Source organism: Suncus etruscus, chromosome 13 (genome assembly GCF_024139225.1).
Source record: "Suncus etruscus isolate mSunEtr1 chromosome 13, mSunEtr1.pri.cur, whole genome shotgun sequence".
NCBI lineage: Eukaryota > Metazoa > Chordata > Mammalia > Eulipotyphla > Soricidae > Suncus > Suncus etruscus.
In genome coordinates, this window is record NC_064860.1 from 15,481,959 (window position 1) to 15,502,334 (window position 20,376).

Here is a 20,376-nt window from a genome sequence, read left to right on the forward strand (position 1 = left end):
TAGAGATCTATAGATGTTCACAATTAAAGAGAAAAGGGTTTCTTTTAGTGAGTGTTCTGTTTTCTTAGGGCTGCCCCTGCCCCCCTCCCCAATCCCCAAATGCAAGTATAGGTTACACCAAATGCATTTTTCCTTAATTGTCTTTCTATTCTGGGTGATGGTATTTTAGCTGAAATGACACAGAGGAAAGATCATTGAATGCACATTTTCCTCCCAGCAGTTGCAGTCATGTTGAAAACCCTCAATTCTGTTCTTTGCAGGGAACCAGAGACCAGAGTGACTAGACAGGATCTTCCCAGCTCACAAGGCCATATGTGGGTCATGACTTGATGAGCAGAAGGTCTCACTGTGTTGCTTTTTAAATTGTATTAATTAAATATATTTTTGTGTGAAGAAAAATAGTTTTATGTAGAGATATGTGAGGTGAGGTGAGAGAAAGAAAGAATTATATATGTTCAAGAGGGGGAAATGCAGAGAGAGGCTTTTGGGAGGAGGATCTAGATACAATTTCTCCAAATTATTTTGGCCTGGGGTTCTCTGCATCTGGATGAAACTTAACCTGGGTGTTGTCACAAGAAAAACCTTGGACTCTTAATGCTCCATTTTTTTTTATTTTATTATATTTTTGTGAGGGCCACTCCAGGCGGTGCTCAGGACTGACTCTGAGCTCTGCACTCAAGTATCACTCCTGATGGGTTCAGGGACTATATGGGATGCCAGAGTTTGAACCCGGGTTGGCACATACAAGGCAAATATAATGGCTTAGTCCTTTCATATTCTTATCATGAACTTTAACTAGCTTTTCCTTTTCTGAGGGTGTCTGCCCTTCTATGGGCGATGTGTCCATTTTTATCTGCAGAGTTCAGGATTTGCATCTCACCATACCTAAGGGATATTGTCTTTTTAGTTTTATTTTTTCCCAAAAATCTCATTACCAGCCCCTCCCCATCTGCCTGCAGATTACCTCCCTAGAGATTTCACCTACGTACATTTTTTAGGAGTTTGTGGGTGGAGATCCTCTTTCTAGAACTGCTTCCTGCTGGCTGACAGTACGAAACTGCCCTTGTAAGGGAGTGAAATGATGTTGCCTTCCCCTCTTAATTCTGAAATGGTATCTGCTGTCATAGAACAAGCAACTGCCTTGAATGTGAATGTGTGTGCTTCACAATTCCCTGCCAAAGCGTTTTCTTCTGCTTTTCAAGATTGTTGTCAAGTCGCACTCTGTTGGTCACGTTTGGTCTTTTCTTTTTTTGTTGCTTCTACAGTCCCCCTTTTATTTATTTATTTATTTATTTATTTATTTATTTATTTATTTATTTATTTATTTATTTATGGTTTTTGGGTCACACGTGGCAGCATTCAGGGGTTACTCCTGGCTCTACACTCAGAAATCACTCTTGGCAGCCTCGGGGGACCACATGGGATGCTGTGATTTGAACCACCGTCCTTCTGCATGGAAGGCAAACGCCTTATCTTCATTCTATCTCTCCGGTCCCTTTAATTTATTTCTGACCTTATTTCTTTTTTTTTTTTTTTTTTTTTTTTTTGGTTTTTGGGCCACACACGTTTGATGCTCAGGGGTTACTCCTGGCTATGTGCTCAGAAATCACCCCTGGCTTGGGGGAACCATATGGGACGCCGGGGGATTGAACCACTGTCCGTTCCTTGGCTAGCGCTTGTAAGGCAGGCACCTTACCTCCAGCGCCACCGCCCGGCCCCTGACCTTATTTCTTGATGGATAATGTGTTTAACCCTATAGGTTTAGCACAGAGAATGAGGCATTGCCTGGCTGCAGTTCTGTGTTCTGCTTAGAAGTGCCACAGTTGCTTCCACAGAAGCAACTTCTCTCTCTCTCTCTCTCTCTCTCTCTCTCTCTCTCTCTCTCTCTCTCTCTCTCTCTTCTCTCTCTCTCTTATTTTCTCTCTCTCTTATTTTCTCTCTCTCTTATTTTCTCTCTCTCTTATTTTCTCTCTCTCATTTTCTCTCTCTCTCTCTCTCTCTCTCTCTCTGTATGTTCTGTTTTTCTTTGTTTTTGGCCACATCTGGCAGTACTCAGGAGACTCTGCACTCAGGAATCACTTCTGGCAGGCCTCAGGAGACTATATAGGGTGCTTGGATTGAACTGGAATCAACGACGTGCAAGGCAAGTGCCCTGCCCACTGTACCATTGCTCTGACTAGGTTTGCTTGTGATGCCCTATGGAATTAGGACTATCTTTTCCATGGAAGGTGCTGGAACTTGAGGAGCGTTCAAACCTGGGATGCCTAAGCACAGTGCCTCTACTTTGCCTGTGGCTGTGACTGTTCTGGGGCTTTTGCTTTCCGAGGGAGCTGCCATTGGGTGCTGGAGGGTGTGGACTCTTCTATGCTCAGACAAATCTGAATGTCTGCAGCAGCCATAGACCCTGGGAGGAGCATAGAAGCTAACCCAAGTCTTTCCTTTTTCCGGAAAGACCCCTAGGATGGCAGATTTTGAGTGACTTCTTGAGTAACTTCTTCTCTTCCTTAGGAAGGGGGAAAAGGAAAACGGGGGAGAAAGGACTGGATGATCTGGGGCCACTGAACCAGAGCTAACTGCCTAGGAACCTTCCTCTTGGGTTGAAAACTGCTGGAGAGGAGTTGAGTCAGCCCTGGGGAGGCCCACACAATGGAGGATCTTGGCCAGTGTGGAGGTGCCAGAGAGTGGACTGGTGATCAACAGGCAGGATTTGGGAAAGGAATTGTCCAAGAGGATACCAATGCTTGTCTCTTGTTCTCAAGCAATAGAGATGGAAAGCCAAGGACTAGAGAGTAAATGGCCAATTCAGGAAAGACTTTATTTAAATAAAAGGGAAAAGAAGGCAGCAGGGAAATTCCCCGATTATGGGAGGGATCCCTGAAACAGGACCTGGAAAGGTGAGGGAAAGATGGAACCATGTTTATACCTTTTTTGGGGGGGGCACACCCAGTGGCACTCAGGGATTACTCCTGACTCTGTGCTCAGAAATCACTCCTGGCAGGTTCTGGGGCCATAAGGGGATGCCAGGGATCAAGCCCGAGCCTGTCCCTGGTATATTGTGTGCAAGGCAAAAGCCCTACTGCTGTGCTGTACCTTTTATTTTTTAATTCCTATTGTTTATACCCTTTTATTTTATTTTATTGTTTGTTTGGGGTTTTTTGAAGGGGGTCACACCTGGCAGTGCTCAGGGATTACTCCTGGCTCTACACTCAGGAATCCCTCCTGGCAGGCTTGGGGGACCATATGGGATGCTGGGATTCGAACCAATGACCTTCTGCATGAAAGGCAAATGCCTTACCTCCATGCTATCTCTCCAGCCCTGTTTATACCCTTTTAACAAAGGTGCATGGGTGAGCATTTTTGTACTTGTTGGCTGTTAAGACAGGGGCAAAGATGTTGAGATGATTCATTTCTGATGCTTGGATGGATCCGGCAGGGGCTAGGTCATCCAGGTTAGCAGGTACCATCTCATACTAGGTGATTTTCTTTCCTTAGGGCCATATTCCTAGTCTGTGGTGCCCAGATCTTGTTTTGTGTCTTGTCACCACCATTCAGGGTTACAGGTCAGGTTCAAGGCTAGGCTGCTCTTGAGTTGGGACCCATCTGTAGGATATAAATGAGGTGACCTGTGGACCTCATCCCCGGTATCTGGCTTCTCCTCAGTTCAGTGAGTGGGAGGTAGAGGAAAGGGATGGGGTGAAGCCGTTGAAAATTCGGGTGCCTGGAGGAACCATTGCTCCTTGCTACTCTTGGTACTCGGAAGAACTTGAATATACCTGTAATTTGGCCCATTGGTCTAGGAGGGGGGAAAAATTCTTGTAAGCAGCAGAGGGAAAGAATCCCCCTTGGCTGGCCTGTCTCTAAAGCTGTGTCAGCACCATGAGCTGCATTGCAGGAACTGACATTCCTGTCAGCAATTCAGGTAGAAGGCCAGAATCATTTAATGGCAATGGGAGGTTTTGGGAGTCAGCCATGGGAGGTCAGAAACAGGACAAGGGCCTCCTCATCCGTGTAAAGACCTGGTTGGTTGCCTTGGACACTGTTCCATCCGCCTCCTTTCTCTGAGAGGTCATGTCGGCAAAGTCTCTCCTTCATTGTTGAGATCTGATAAAGGAAGCATATTTCCTCAGTGCTGGCTTTTCTGTGTGTATATTTCAAGGGCACCTTCTTGTAGGGGCTCACTTGGGGCACAACCTGCAAACCACAGAGCTGACTCTGCTTGCCTCTGACATCCCAAGATCGTGATTCTCCCTACGGGGACTGGAAAATCTGATTTTTCTCTGTCAGCCACTGCAGTTTCCCCCACTCTGAACACATGTTTATTGCCTCTGCTTTGTTTACAGGATGAGTTCTTCCTGATCACAGGCAAAGCCATGAGGGGCCGCTAGAAGGAAGGAGAATGCTTTTCCGCAATCGCTTCTTGCTGCTACTGGCCCTGGCTGCACTGCTGGCCTTCGTGAGCCTCAGCCTGCAATTCTGTGAGTGTGACCAGGGTGCTGAGGGTGGTGGTGTGGGGAGGGGGCTTCCCCCCACAAACAAATGATCCTTTGGGGGAGAGGAATCAGTAGACTTCAAATTAGCTTCTCTTTTTTTTTTTCCCAATTAAGGTTGTATGAATCATCATGGTCAAAGCTCTATTTTTCACACCATAAGTTGTGGGGGTTCACACCCTTTGATGTTCAGGACTTACTCTTGGTTCTATGCTCAGGGATCATTCCTGGTGGTGCTGGGGACTTATATTCAGTGCTGATGACTTAACCTGGATCAGCCTCGAAGGCAAGAGGTTTGACCTCACAGACTTTCTTTGGGCTATGCCTTTTTGGCTGCCAGAAATAAGCAGAAATGAACCTCCTGATATGGTTTTGGCTTCTGTATACTCCCCTAAACTGGGTTATTTCTGAATTCTCTTTCTTTGGTTTTGATTTTGGGCCCAAACCCAGCAGTGCTGAGAGCTTACTCCTGGCCATATGTTCAGAAATTATATCTGGAGGGGTTCGGGGGACTATGTGGGATGCTGGAGATCAAACCTAGTTTGGCCATGTAAAAGGCAAATGCTTTACCTACAGTTCTAGCTCTCTGACCTTGGAGTATCAGAGTGGGGACACTATGTGGTCCTATGGTCTCTTTTGTAGGGGGTTCATTTTATGTTCAGTGAAGTTGGAGTGGTTGGAGGTGGGAAAAGGAATCAGGTCATCCCACTTAGCAGCTACCACATAGGGAATATTCATGTCAGTTAAAACCAGTGCAACAAGCCTCATGTTGAGCGCAGCTTGGTTCATCTGGGCTCAGGCTGGACTCTGAGTCTCTGTCCACCCTTTGCTCCCCCCAAAACAGCCACCCACAAACACAAACATGGTCCCACTCTTGCCTTGAACTCTAGCCCATCGCCTGCTGCCCATTGGCATTCTTACATTTCAGCTTCTTCTCCAGGGGCATATCCTGCCTCCCCCTCTCCCTTCACTCCCTCCCTCAACTCTCCCACACAGCTCCCTCGGCCCCTCTTTTCCTCCAGGTACCATCCCCATGTCCCTTTCTCACATGCACCCACATCTGGCACTTCTCTGAGACCATCTGTTCTCTTGGACCTCAGGAGCCAGCAGGGCCTCCCCCCCCCCACATGGATGTTTCATGTTTGTGATCTGAGAGAGTTAATGGGTCCCTGATCACTCATGCTAGGCCAGAGACTAGAGGTTGTCATCGCTGGTTGTGCCCTGGACAGCTCAGGGAGGATCTGGCGTTTTGTCACTGCACAAAGTATGGAATGACAGCGATGGTGGCTCAGGAGCTGGTAGTGCTGAGCGCTCAGAGTGGCATAGCAAAGGCTTAGTCTGTAGGCACAGGGGTGTCAGGGGGGAGATGTTCCACGTGCATTTTCCTGACTCACCTGCAGCTGTGCCTGCACACACATTTGGCACAGCTGCTGAGCTATTGTTACCATGATAACAGCTCTTCATTTCACCCATTGGGAAGAAGAAGCATGGGGAGAAAAAGGTAGGCATATCAAAGCTGCAAAAATAGGATCCTAGGGCCAGAGACAATACAGCAGGCAGGACACTTACTTAGCACACACCTGACTTAGGTTCAATCCCTGGTGCCACAGATGGTCCCCCAAGTTCTGCCAGATAATCCCTAAGTATAGCACCAGAAATAAGCACTGAGCACTGCCAGGTTTGGCCCCCTCCTCCCCCAAAGCCTCATAGTCCCAAAGAGTATTAAGATTCTGTGGGGATATTGAAGAGATAGAGGAGGGGTTAAAGCATTTGCTTTGCATATGCCTGACCCTGGTTTGATCTCCAGAACTACATTCCTGAGCAAAGAGCCAGGAGTAAGCAAGTACTGAGCACTACCAGGTGTTGCCCCAAATTAGAAAGCTTCTGTCGTGGGTCTCAGGGGTTCAGGGTATATGCAAGGTCCCTGAATTAGGTCCTTAGCTTCCTAAACTCTGTTCACTTTAGCACAGGAGGACCCAGACATTAATGAACTGTGGAACCTGAGCATTGAGGGCTTAACTGGCTAAGTGTCCCTAAACACTGGGGAGCCTTTCCCCCCAAAGAAAGGCTCTCAGTCATTTCATTGTTTACAACTTTCTATTAAAGTTTTTCTGTCCAGTGTCACAGTCCACTCTAATTTTCGTTTGCAGCAGCCAGCAGGTTCTGCCACAGGAATGTGAGTGCTTGTGTCCACTGTATTTTCCTTGCATGAGGTTTTTCCACAGCGCTGAATTGGCTTGTGTGTTTGGCTTATATAACTCTGCTGAAAGTTTCTTCTGTTTGAAGAGAGACCATTTCCAGCCATACTTTTTTTTTTTTTTTTTTTTTGGTTTTTGGGCCACACCCGGTAACGCTCAGGGGTTACTCCTGGCTATGCGCTCAGAAGTCGCTCCTGGCTTGGGGGACCATATGGGACGCCGGGGGATCGAACCGCGGTCCGTCTCCTAGGCTAGCGCAGGTAAGGCAGGCACCTTACCTCCAGCGCCACCGCCCGGCCCCTCCATACTTTTTTTTTAAGGAAAATTTTGCTGGGTTTGTGAGCCTGCTTGGGGCTGAGCTTTTGGAATCGTTGGAGGCAGACGGAAAGCCATTACGAAGATATGGACCTTCTTACTAGTCTTCTCCTTTTAGGTAAAATGTAATATGGGAATTTATGCAATTTCTGTGGAGTTGGACTTCGGTTGCTTTCATGTATTTTCTTGTTTTATCGGTCGCTAATTTTTATGGCGTAAATAGGGCATGAACAGAGACGTCTGCTTAAGTAGCATAGTTTCATTTAAACCTTAAAATAGAGGGACACCCCACTGTTACTTTTGACTACTCTTCAAATCAGCACATATAATTATTTCAGGCAGTATATTTGAGAGTCACATAGAACTTGGTTTGCTTATGCTTTGAGGAAACAGTGCGGTTTCGTTTTCAGAAGTGATTATGTGTTTTGTTAAGAGTCTTGTTGGTAATGGTTTGTTTTTCAATGTTTGAAAAGGAGAAGCTCAGAACTTGGGTTGCAAGTCAAAAACCAGATTGTATAAAAAAGCCTTCTGGAGTCTTCTCAGTACAGAAAGTATATCTGGGATCCCATATGTACTCATTAAATGCTGCTGTGTAAAGGGTGAGAGCAGAAAGGAAAGACTGCAAGCAAGGTTAAGGTACAGCTCAGTTTCTCAAAATATCTTCATTTTAAATAATGCTAAAGAGTTGTGCTGTGCTAACAGCCATTATTGAAAACCATTTTGTTGGGGAATGGGAGAGAGAGACAGAGAAAAAGAGAGAGAAAACAAGAGGGAAATGTTTGTCTTGTACTCTTCCAACCCACGTCAATCCCCAGCACCCCATAAGGCCCTCAAGCACTACTTGGAATTATCCCTAAGGACAGAGTCAGGAGTAAGCCCTGAGCACTGCCGAGTGTGGCCCCAAACAAACAAACAAAATGGGTCAGAAAAGCATTTAACTTGTTTACAGTCAAGCTTGGTATGATCCCTGGTATCACATATCCTCCCCTATGCTCTATTAGGAGTGATCCCTGAGCACAGAGCCAGGAGTAAATCCTGAGCACCACTGGATATATGCCTTCCCCAATCCAAAATAAGGGAGAATGAGAAGAAAGAGAAGGAAATGGAGAATGAGAAGAAAGAGAAGAGATGGAGAAGAAGGAAAGCCATTTTGTGTGTTCAAATGTTTGGTATGATTTAACTGATAGTAGGAACACTCTGAAATGCCTCTTACTTGAACTGTGGACAAGGCATAAATGTCTCTAGTTACTCTGGTGCAGGTAAAGGTCATGGATGAAGATATTCCTGATGAGCTGTGCCAGTGTCTTTTGCTCCTGTGCAATTGTGTGTTTTCTGCCCATCCCAGCCTTTTCTGCATATTTGTCTGATATTTACTGTGCATCCCTGCATGGCGGCTGCATGGCACACACATCCAGTCCTGATAGCTGCTGCATGCTGGGCAGCCTCCACTTCCAAGTGCCTTGAGTTCTGTTTTAGGAGTTTTAGAACAGCAGAAAAGACTTGCATTAGTGTTCAATCCCTGACACCCTAGATGGATCCTGAAGCCTTCCAGCTTCAGCTCCAGCTCCTAGCTCCAAGCACAGAGCTAAGAGTTAGTCCTGAACACCACTGGGTATGGTCCCCATTTCCCCCAAAAGATTAGAAGGTTAAACTGGTCATTGGGTTGACTTCACTGGAGATCTCTGAATCTGGGTTTGAATCCCTCCTTGTGATTCCAGTGCTCTGTGTCTTTAGCATTGTTATGTGACTGACATTCCTGATTGCATGTCATAGCCACTTGGTTGGACCCTGGGCTGGGAGTTTAATTCTACAGGGCTGCACAGGGCTTTCCATCTCACAGAGGACCAGTGCTGGGAACACTGTGGAAAGTGTTCTGCCTGGCAAGGTGGGAAAGAAAGTGACTTCTTGAACTAGACTGGCAGGGTTCACTCGTGCCCTGCCACTTGCCAACAAATGTCTTGCTCCACATTCTATTTCTCCCTGGTAGGTTGGTGGTCCTGAGACTCTCTTGGTAAAGGATTGTGTAAGCTGATGAATGGGGCCTGGTGCCTAGGCATTTTTCTGTGGCTTTGTTCATTAAACATATATATTTGAGTAAGGACCTGGATAAATTTGAGGAAGGACACAGCATAGAACCTTGTGTCTTTGCGAAGCCTATGGCTGTGAGTTCAAATCCCTGGCATCCCATTGGCAGCAAACACGATCCTGGTAACTTTGCTGTTTTAGCCTCACCTCTGCTGTCTGTGAACCTTGGTGCCATAAAAAATAAAAAGAACACTGAATTTGCAATCATTTATGGAAAAGAGGCAGAAGGAGCTTATCCAGGCTGGAGAGTTGATTAGTGTTTTCAGTAAAAGAGATGAGTATGGGCTGCAGCAATAGCACAGTGGGTAGGGCATTTTTGCCTTGCATGCAGCTGACCTGAGTTTGATCCCCAGCATCCCATATGGTCCTCTGAGTTTGCCAGTAGTAATTTATGAATACAGAGCCAGGAGTAACCCCTGAGTATTGCCTGTGTGCCCCCCAAAAGATAACTAGGCTTTTTTTGTGTGTGTGTGGGTGAAAGGGGATGCACTGAGTGGTGTTTAGTTCATCTGTGCTCACAGATCACTTCTGGCAGTGCTTAGAGGGGACCTTGTTTGGTGCCAGGGATCAAATTGGGCTTGGCTATATACAAACAAATAACCCCAGTCCTATCTCTCCAGTCCCAGCCTGGCTTTATCCCTGATGGATGGGTGGGAGACAACCAAGGCAGAAGGTAGGGCAGTGTTTCTGGCAGCTCAAAGGTAGAGTGAGGGATCAGGTAGATGAATTTTCTTTGTGGTCTGGGAGGCTGGATGAAGGCCAGGCCGCCTCCAGCACCACAGTATATCCCAAAGCTGTCCTGAGGCACTCCGCTCTACAAAGCGCAGATTTTCATTCATCCTCATTGAGTTATTCATGATGCCACTGAACTCCCACTTTCATCCTGGAACACACAGCTGACCCTGAAACACAGTCAAACAGAAGCCAAGAAAATCAATAGATAGGAACAGCCTGGCTGCCTCTAGGTAGGCTGCCCCATCCCAGGGGTTTCTGTGTTGCAGTTCAGGGAGGGCATGAGCAGAAGCTGCTTAAAAAAGCATCTATGGGGGGCCGGAGAGATGGCATGGAGGTAAGGCGTTTACCTTTCATGCAGAAGGTCATCGGTTCGAATCCCGGCATCCCATATGGTCCCCCGTGCCTGCCAGGAGCAGTTTCTGAGCACAGAGCCAGGAAAAACCCCTGAGCACTGCCGGGTGTGACCCAAAAACCACAAAAAAAAAAAAAAAAAAAAAGCATCTATGGGGCCGGAGAGATAGCATGGAGGTAAGGTGTTTGCCTTGCATGCAGAAGGATGGTGGTTTGAATCCGAGCATCCCATATAATCCCCCCCCCCCCCCCGAGCCTGCCAGGAGCGATTTCTGAATGCTGCCGGGTGTGACCCAAAAACAAACAAACAAAGAAAAATGCATCTTCCAGGGGCCAGAGAGAAAGAACAGTGGCTAAGGAATTTGTCTTATACTTGACCAATATGGGATTTGATACCTGGCATCCCAGATGACCCCCAGATCACCTCCAGGAATGATCCCTGAGCACAGAATCAGAAGTAAACCCTTTTACTGCTCTAATAGCACATGTCAAGCCAGAGGAAGAATCCATTTTTGGAAGAGGGTGGAGGTATTTGCCTTGCATTCTGCTCACCTGGCCCCACATAGGGTCTCCTGAGTACCTTGCTGGATCAAGTCTAAGCACAGAGCCTCTAACAACCATTGGGTTGGACCTCAACTCCTCCATCACCTCCCAAAGAGCAAAACTATCAAACCAAAACTTCAGGCTTCCAAAACTTGAGGTTCTAAAACCTGAAAGCCAGCACCTTTTGTGTCCCTCCTACAAGACCAGATTTGGGGAGTGGTGGTGTGTTGTATATGAAAATATTTCCATAAGATTGTTCTTTGTCTGTTGTCCCACCTTGACCTTCCAGGTGGGGGCGTTGTTGAGACCCGAATAACTAGTTTGGGAGCGAGGTGTTCAGGGTCTTTTGCTGGAGTTGGCTGGCTGGCTCTAAGTGTGTTTTGGAGCTAGCAGCAGGCTGACAAAGGACTCTCTTCGCCCAACCTTTTACCCCTTAACCCTTCTGTCTGTGTGGATTATTGGCTGCAGATAAATATTACCAAGATCTCCCCCCAAAAGGGGACAAGGGGATGGGAATCAATTTCTCATTCTGGGAGCTCTTTGCGGATACACAGTCAGCAAAGGAGTAAACGGGACCCAACAAATGGGGCAACAGTGGTAGTAGACTGATATATTAGCATTTGTGAGCAGCTCTCGAGGGGACTCTGAGCATAGAGTTGATTGGTGACATGCTGGCTCTCCTGTCTCTGAGGCCCTCCTACATCGAATCTACTTCCTCATGTGGCCAGCTTCACTCTCGCAGGCCCTGAATCTGAGTGCAAGGCAAATGCCCTACTTGCTGTGCTATCGCTCTGCCCCCCCCATGTGTCTTCATAAGTAGATAGTGGATGGTCCCCACTCCTCACCTGATGGCATCATCCCACAGTGCTCCCAGGACAGGATGCATGGTAGCATCTCAACATTTGGTGTTACACGGTATCTATATCAGAGTAGACTCATGCTTTTATCCGTATTTGTGGATACCTGCTGTATGCAGGGCAGTGAGATATTCAACATGGAGGGTGAGGTTAGTGAGTCAGACACTTGTCTTACATGCACTTGATTCAATGTGCAAACTATGGATGGTTCCCAAGCATCATCAAGAGTGATCCTGAACCAGGAGAACTGTTGGATGTGCCGCATCCAAACAAAACACATATGAAAGAGACATTAGGCCAGGCCCACTGTTTGCATGTGTGTGGGGTTGCTGAGAGTCTGAAGATGCCCCTACTGGTGAGTCATAAGGGCAGCAAGAAGCAGGTGAAAGCAGAGAACCGAAATAGTACAGAGACCAAGGTATTTGCCTTATACCAAATGTAGTAGAAAAACAGAAGCAAACCACGGGCGTTCAGCCATTGCGGACTCTGGCACTCCAAAGCACTCAGTCTGCACATCACCACACGGTGCAAGAAGCAAAGCAACGCTGCACCAGGGACTCACTCCCTATGCTCCCTATGCTTTATTCAGATCACTTATTTGTGGAATAAAAGAAGGGCACTAAAGTGAAAGGCTCCTGAAAAGGAGGCAACAGAACCATGGGGCTCAATAAACAACCTCCCCAAAAACAACTTGAATCCCCGGCATTGCATATGGCCCCCAAGCATAGCCAGGTGTCACTTCTGAGCACAGAAACAGGAATAATCCCTGAGCACTACCAAGTGTGGGCTTCCCCCTTTTCCTCCTCGACCAAAAAATAAATAAATAAAAAGAGAAGCAGATGGGCTCATGGAATGACCTGAGGCCTCATCAAAAAAAAGAGGAGAAGAAACTTCCTCAGAGAAGACATATCAATGATCAAAAGGTATATGAAATCCTGCACTGCATCACTTATCAGGGAAATGAAAATCAAAATGACAATGAGATCTCCGCTCATACCAGTGAGATGGGCACACATCACAAAGAACAAAAACAATCGATGTTAGCCTGGATGTGGGGGAAAAGGGACCCTCATTTACTGTTGATGGAAATATTGACTGGTTTAGTATTTTTGGAAAAGAAAATGGGCATCTCTCAAAAAAAAATAGGAATTGAGCAATTCTACTTTTTGGCATCTACCCAAGGGCTCACAAACTCTCTTCAGAAAAGCCATTTGCATACCTCAATGTTCATGGCATCAAGAGACAAATGAAAGGCTTCAGTGCCACCAGCAGGAAGGGTTGGAGACTGGGTCATGAGCATGAAGCCTGGGGCATCTACTTTTTCCTCCATCTCTGCCTCTACCCACTTGCCCTGTCATCCAGGATCTGATGGGGGTCAGTGGTCCTGGCTTTTCCAGCTGCTGGAATGAAAGTGCCCATACGAGCCCGTGAAGCATCAAGTTCGAATTGATAAAGGGCCAACTTTGTAGTCCTGATTGTTTTCCTAGTACAAATAATGAACGTGTGGCAATATGCTTATTGTTTGAAAACTGGGTCTGTCCACACCTGATAGAATGGCACACATACTATGAAATATAGGTTGCATGTGTTTTCAGTACATAGATACAGGTATGTGTGTGAATATAGGAAACAGCAGTTTTTCTAGAAAACCTAATAAAAATACTCAGTTGCTCCTCATTTTGGCCACACTACTGAGGAGATGCCGTTTCCGGTGGTGGTGCCATGTCCATGGATGTCCTCACATTTGTATGTCAGATGATGCATTCCTGTACATTCCTGTACCTATCACTGCTTTCTTCTCTGCACGAAGAGGATTAGATAAGTACCCAGTGGCTCAGTTTAGTCACTTCATTTATCTTTGATTTTTCCCCCCCTAGGCTTCTTAACCATGGCAGAATATTCCACCACACTGCCGTGGCAATGTTTGGTTCAATGTATGATGAATACTTCTTAATATTTATCTCTGCTTCCCATTCCTAAGCACATCTGTGTAGCAAAAATGCTGGTATAGTGGAAATCGATATCTTTGTTTCTCCCCTAGAGGCTGGGATGGAGTCAGGCCGTATCCCCACCCCTTCTACCCATCAAGTTATATCCTGAAGATGTTTGGAAATAAATTCCAGGATGTCGATGCATAGAGTAAGGGACAAATCACAGAGAGCATTTTGGTGGTCATGACTAAACTCCTAAAGTGGGGCCTATGTAGTGCTGCTGTGACCCACAGAGTCTAGAGGGCCCCACACCCTGCATATGGTCCCTGTAATACTAGTAATAACGTGTCTTCCCAGCCAGCTGGAGGATTCAAAACAATTTCGTTTTATAGTCACCGTGAAATTACAAAGTTATTCATGACTGGATTTCAGGTATACAGGCTTCAACACCAATTGATTCCTTTACCAGTGTCCACTTCTCTACACCAGTGCTCCCCCATTTGCCTCCCACCCACCAGTCTACAAAAGGCACTTTATATAAAATACAAAGTTTTGCACTGTGATTTACGTACTGTAGCTTCTAGGGTTTCACACACAACACTTTACTACCTTTCAGCACCATTACCTCCTCCTAGTTAATACTTCTCTGAACCACAGGTACTCCCCTCCCATTCCAGCCCCCTTAAGGGGCTTATTTCTCACTGCAGACCAGTTCTTGTGTTCTTTGTTTCCATTGTCTTTTGGTATTTGTTTCTTTATATCATGTGTATGAGAGATCATTCTGTGTCAGTCTTTCTCCCTCTAACTTCTTTTGTTTTTCGGGCCACACCAGTTTGATGCTCAGGGGTTACTCCTGGCTAAGTGCTCAGAAATTGCCCCTGGCTTGGAGGAACCATATGGCACGCCGGGGGATCGAACCGCGGTCCTTCCTTGGCTAGGGCTTGCAAGGCAGACACCTTACCTCTAGCGCCACCTCGCTGGCCCCTCTCCCTCTAACTTCACTCAGCATGATACCCTCCAGTCCTTCCATGTGACTCAGCAAATTGCATACCTTTATCTTTTCTTGTGGCTGAGCAGTATTTCGTTATGTATATTGCTTTATGTTGTTTCTTTACATGTACGAGATGTGGAATATCTTCTGTGTTTACTTGCCATTGGTGGTTATTTGTCTAATTAGCTATTTTCTCTTTGTTTTGGGCCACACACACACACACACCCACTGACACTCATACATTACTCTGGCTCTGTGCTCAGGTATCATTCCTGGTGGGGCTCAAAGGGGCCATATGGGGTGCCAAGGATGAAATAGGTACCCTCTTCACTGTACCATCTATCCATCTCTCCTTTATTGACTTCATTATGGAAGCCTCTTTTGCATTTGGGATATTGAAATGTGGTCCTGAGCACATTTTGTCTCTTAATGCTAGCTAGTCTTTTACCTTTATATAAATCTTCTTGCCAGAAAGACATTATAAAATATTTATTTAAGATATTTTATAGATGAAATTTTGAGATCTAAATGGATCTAGACTGATGATTGGGCCATCTTTTATCTATTATTCACATATTGGTGGCTATAGGTTGCGGTGATTAATAACGGTTTGACCAGGAAGATTTTGCAAAGGGCTGAAGCATATGCTTGCATTTGGGAAATCCAGGGTTTGCTCTCCAGTACTGCACCGTACCTGCAAGTACTTTGAAGAGTGGCCCCTGAGCTCTGCTGGGTGTGCCTCCACCACAAAAAGTACTCTAGAAATTCCATTAGTGGTCAGCACTTTTCTGTGTATCTCTTCAGTGATAGATGCTAAGAACACAACTCTCCGCTAGAAAGTTCTAGAAAGTCTTTGGGTGCTGGAAAAATCAAGGCCTGCCAACCCTGAAGATAGACTCACAGCTTAATTCTATTTTTGTTTTGTTTTGTTTTTGTTTTTGGGCCACACCCGGCGGTGCTCAGGGGTTACTCTTGGCCGTCTGCTCAGAAATAGCTCCTGGCAGGCACGGGGGACCATATGGGACACCAGGATTCGAACCAACCACCTTTGGTCCTGGATCGGCTGCTTGCAAGGCAAACACTGCTGCGCTATCTCTCCGAGCCCCACAGCTTAATTCTAAATCATAGACTAAGTCTATTAATCAGAGTTCAGTTGGTTGAAAGTAAATGTCAATAGATGCACTTTGCAAAGCTGGAGGAGATTGTGAAAGGGAAAGAGGGTGGTAGAAAGTATTTGTTTTGCACGTGGCTGACCCAGTGGCTGACCCAGTTTCAATCCCCAGCACAATATACAGATCCTCGAGCATTGCCAGGTGTATGATCTGAGCATACACCATTAAAACAAATCAAAATAATAAGGACATAGTTCTTAAGTGCAAAGCTGTTCCCTTGCTACTCTAAAGTCCACCCTAATTGTGAAGGTGAAGACCTGGCTTTCTCCCTCCAGCCAAGAGTCTCCAAGGACCACAGGGATCCTGACCCACTTTGCTTCCATTGCAGTCCATCTGATCCCACTGTCCTCCTCTAAGAATGCAATGAGCAGCAAAAGTCGAAAGCGAATTCTGTCTGACCCTGCAACAGAGCCACCCGTCCTGGATCCCATCTATGAAGCCCTTTTGTACTGCAACACACCTAGCGTGGCTGAGCGTAGCATGGAAGGTAGGTCTGGTGGTCAAGTGTGTCATAAAGGTAGGTCTGGCCTCCCAGCAGACCTTGGGTCCATCACGTTGGAGCTCATTCTTCCCTGGCAGCTCAGTACTCAGAGCAGGTAGTTCCCACCATGTCCTTGAGACTGGAGCTCAAATCCTTGGGACTGAGATTCCTTGGCTATCAAATGAAACTGTCCAGAGTATCCTTTGTACTTGTGAGTACCAGTGAGGAGGAGAAGGGACCATTTTGTTTAGCATATCACTCCCTAGAAGGCCTTCCACCCACAGACTGCTTTTGCATGATTTTTTACAAAGTAAAATAGCTTTATTTAATAAATAGGAGAGAAAAAGGGAGCCTCATAGAGTGGTAGAAAGAAATGAACATATCTGTGGATTCCAGAGCTGTTGGTGGTTTTTTTTTGGGGGGGGGGTCACACCTGGCAATGTTCAGGGTTTACTCCTGGCTCTACACTCAGAAATTGCTCCTGGCAGGCTCAGGGACCATATGGGCTGCCGGGATTCGAACCACCGACCTTCTGCATGCAACGCAAATGCCTTACCTCCATGCTATCTCTCCAGCCCCAATGTTGGTGGGTTTTTTATATTCTTGTTTAGTTTTAGTTTTTTGTTTTGGGACCACACCCAGCAGTGCTCAGGGTTTACACAAGTCCCTGTGCTCAGGGGTCACTCCTTAAGTAGTCAAGGCTGAAACAAGGGATCAGGGAGTTATCCATCGTTAATTATTTGATTCAACAAGGGAGCAAATAGAGATTTTCTTTAGGGAAAGGGAGAGGAAGGGAAAGGAAGGCAGGTAAGCTCCCAGATTATGGAGGGTTTCCTAAGGATTCCCCATTTCTAGTTTTTAGTATGCTACCAGTCACATGGGGAGATGGGGAAGGGAAGAAGGGAAACTTAGGGAGAGAGAGGGCCCCTCTGCCCTGGGACTTCCCTAGATCACAGACTCTGGCTGGTGGTTTCTCCCATGAGTTGGGTTTTACCGAGGCCTAACCGAGGTGACGTCCTCATCAGTGGTGGGAGGCCCTGCTAGTGCGAGTGTTAATAGAGCAGAAGTCTTTCTTTCGGTTTCCACCTTGTTGGTGGGTGTCAGGCCCACAATTCTCTCTCCCAGCCTCCCCCTGATTACTGGGGGTCTGACACAAATTCTGTCCCTTTTGCACCACTCTCTTCCTCTTCCATCAGCTCCCTCTTGCTTTCTCTTCTGCAAAGCGCATAGGTTGAAGTTGACGTTTTCTGGGTAATCACTAACCAGGTGGACTCTTCCCCCAGGGCACGCACCGCATCACTTTAAGCTGGTCTCAGTGCACGTCTTCATCCGCCACGGGGATAGGTATCCACTCTACCTCATCCCGAAAACCAAGCGTCCGGAAATAGACTGCACTCTGGTGGCAAACAGGTACTTTGCTCTTTTCAGAAGAGTTTCTTGTGCATGGATGTGTGGATATGTGGATTTAGGTTTGGGGTGGGGGAGTTACTCGGTGGTTGTTCCTGACTCTGCTGGGTTGATGCCTGAGATATCCCCTAACCTCTCCCATCCAAAACCTCCTCTCTAAAATGGGATGATGGGGGCTCGGTGAAGGGGACAGTGAGATGCTGGAGAGGAAAGACCACTAGTAATTATGGAGCTGAAGAAATGTCAGGACACACATCAGCTTCCTCCCTCCTTCCCTTTCTTCCTCCCTCTCTCCCTCCCTTTCTGTTGTTGGGGAAGGGAGCTATTCCTGGCCCAGTGCTCAAAAGCTCATACAGTGCTACTACATACACTCCAGTCCTGTAAACCATCTCTCCACTTACCCTTTCATTTTGCATCCTAGTTGTAAAGGCCTATTCTTAGTTAAGGGCCAACTAAGAAAATGCATTGGGAAATGACCTGGTTCTAGTTTTAGGTATAGTCAGCTGGACCATGCATAAGCCAGTGTGCTTGGTGGCACAGAACTCTCCTGTGAGGCCCAGGCGAGGAGCTGGAGAAAAGGGCCAGTGAGAAGGCTGTTATTCGTGTGTATTGATTATGAACTTAGCAAGAGCAGCTGGTGGGACCATGCTGCCTCCCCATAACCAGAGCAGTAATTTAAAAATGGGTTGCCGGGGCAAGAATGATAGAGTGATAGAACAGTGGGTAAGACACTTTCTTTGCTGGGGCCGGAGAGATATCATGGAGGTAAGGCATTTGCCTTTCATGCAGAAGGTCATCGGTTCGAATCCCAGCATCCCATATGGTCCCCTGTGCCTCCCAGGAGCAATTTCTGAGCCTGGAGCCAGGATTAACCCCTGAGCACTGCCGGGTGTGACCCTAAAACCACACACACACACAAAAAAAAAAGACACTTTCTTTGCATATGGCCAACTCTGGGTTTGATCCCCAACACCCCATATGGTTCTCTGAACACCACCAGGAGTGATTCCTGAGTGCAGAGCTAGGAATAATCCCTGAGCATTGCCAGGTGTGGTCCAGGAGGAAGCCCTGAGTTATGCCTTGTGTTACCCAAACAGCAACAATAATAATTACTATTACAACAACAACAACAACAACAAAAATGGACTACAGGGCTGGGAGATAGTTCAATGAGCTAGAGCACAAACTTTGTATATGGAAAGCCCGGCTTCCATCCCGGGCACCACAAGGTCCCTGGACACAGCTGGAAGAGATTCCCAAGCATCTCACTAGAAGTCAGCCCCTAATAATTTCTGGCTATGGTCCTAAGTCCAACAAAAACCATAAACAAAAGTATAAATAGCAGTGAAATGAAGGGGAGTTTGTGATTAGCACTTCGAAACTAGACGCTTTCTTGAACTTTTCATTTCCTGCCTAAGTGCCTTCAGGGCTCTTGCCTGGGAATCTGTATCTTTGATCCCAGGTTGGGGAAATGGCTGGCTGGGCTGGAGAAGAGCTGATGACATTGAGCATCAAAGAGCTATCTATCAGACTTGGTAGTTACAGAAGAACCAGGATCTTGGTGAGAAACACCATCTTTCTGTGCACACACACACATTTCCTTCCCAAGGGTCCCAAAAGATTGCGCCTCAGGCCTGGTGTCTTTTGAAACCTTGGGAACTTATTTGCCTGGGGTCAATCCTTTATCTCTCTGAGATGTGGAATGTTCTGGAACATTTCTGAATGTGGGCCTGAGTGTTTCTTTCTCAGAATCCCCTGTAGTGTCACTCTGGCGATCCAGTGTGACTGCCTGAACCCCTCCATAATGCTTTGATCCACTGTGATTTTATTGAACCTTCTGATATAGGTAATAGTGAGGGAAATTGCCCGGAGGATAAAATGAATGGAATGCCATTGGGTCAGACTAAACTGACCAACATAATAATCATCTTTCATATCTTATTCAGAAAAATTAAGAAAGTAGAGGCTTATATGCCTGTCTCTGTTCTGCCCTCAAATTACCAAAATGTGATCACTGCCTCTGTTCCTGTTTGCCTGGTTGCTTCTGCTTGCAAAGGGATAAAAGGTGAAAAAAGCCTCTCCTCATTGCAGCCTTTCAGGGAGCCCTCCTACTCCCACTTGGGACAAGATTCTAACATATTTGGTCATCTCCAGGGGTTGTCATGGCGATTGCCAACTGTCACCACATATGCTTTTTACTGTGCAGATAAATTATAATGAGCCTATAAGGGAAGCTGGACATTTTCCAGGGGTCACTTATCCTCCATTTTGGGGGGGTGGTGGTGAGTGGCGACACCTGGCGGTGCTCAGAGCTTACTGCTGGTTCCGCACTAATGAATCACTCCTGGCATGGCTTGGGGCACTGGAAATTGAACTGAACCACAAGCAAAACAAGTGCCCTTACCTGCCTCCACTTATTTTCCATTTTGAATTTTCTTGATGACAACTGATCTTGGCTCCAGAGACTCTCATACCTCATTCATCTTACCTCTTCAAGTGTCCTATGTCTAACTCCTGAGCCCCTTTGGCAAAAATATATTAAGTTTCCTGACCTTGTGTCTGAATATTTAAAAGAAACAGTCAAAGACAGGAAATCAAAGACAGAGGTGCCATTGTTATTGACATGTTAAAACAGAGTTCAATGGTTTTGAGACCTTCAGGAACCACAGAGGTGTTTGCATCAGAAAGTATCAGCTTTGCAGTGTTTCTACCAGGGAATATTTTTCACGGGAAGCAGAGTTTCCTGATTTCTTTCCCAAGAAGTTCTGTTGTCATCTCGTTTACACTGAGTGTTCTGTCTTAGATGTAGCTGGGATGAGGAAA

The 20,376-nt window shown here is 46.4% G+C and overlaps 1 protein-coding gene across 1 annotated transcript in view; it reads left to right on the plus strand.

The window, feature by feature from the left end:
- The window catches only part of PXYLP1 (2-phosphoxylose phosphatase 1), a 42,611-nt gene that overhangs the window by 10,881 nt on the left and 11,354 nt on the right, over positions 1 to 20,376 (plus strand). Inside the window, exons 2-4 of the mRNA XM_049785339.1 lie at positions 4,341 to 4,475; positions 15,994 to 16,152; positions 17,430 to 17,556. Of these exons, the coding sequence (XP_049641296.1) occupies positions 4,397 to 4,475; positions 15,994 to 16,152; positions 17,430 to 17,556 (365 nt within the window). The 5' untranslated portion in view covers positions 4,341 to 4,396. The remainder of the gene's footprint in view (positions 1 to 4,340; positions 4,476 to 15,993; positions 16,153 to 17,429; positions 17,557 to 20,376) is intronic.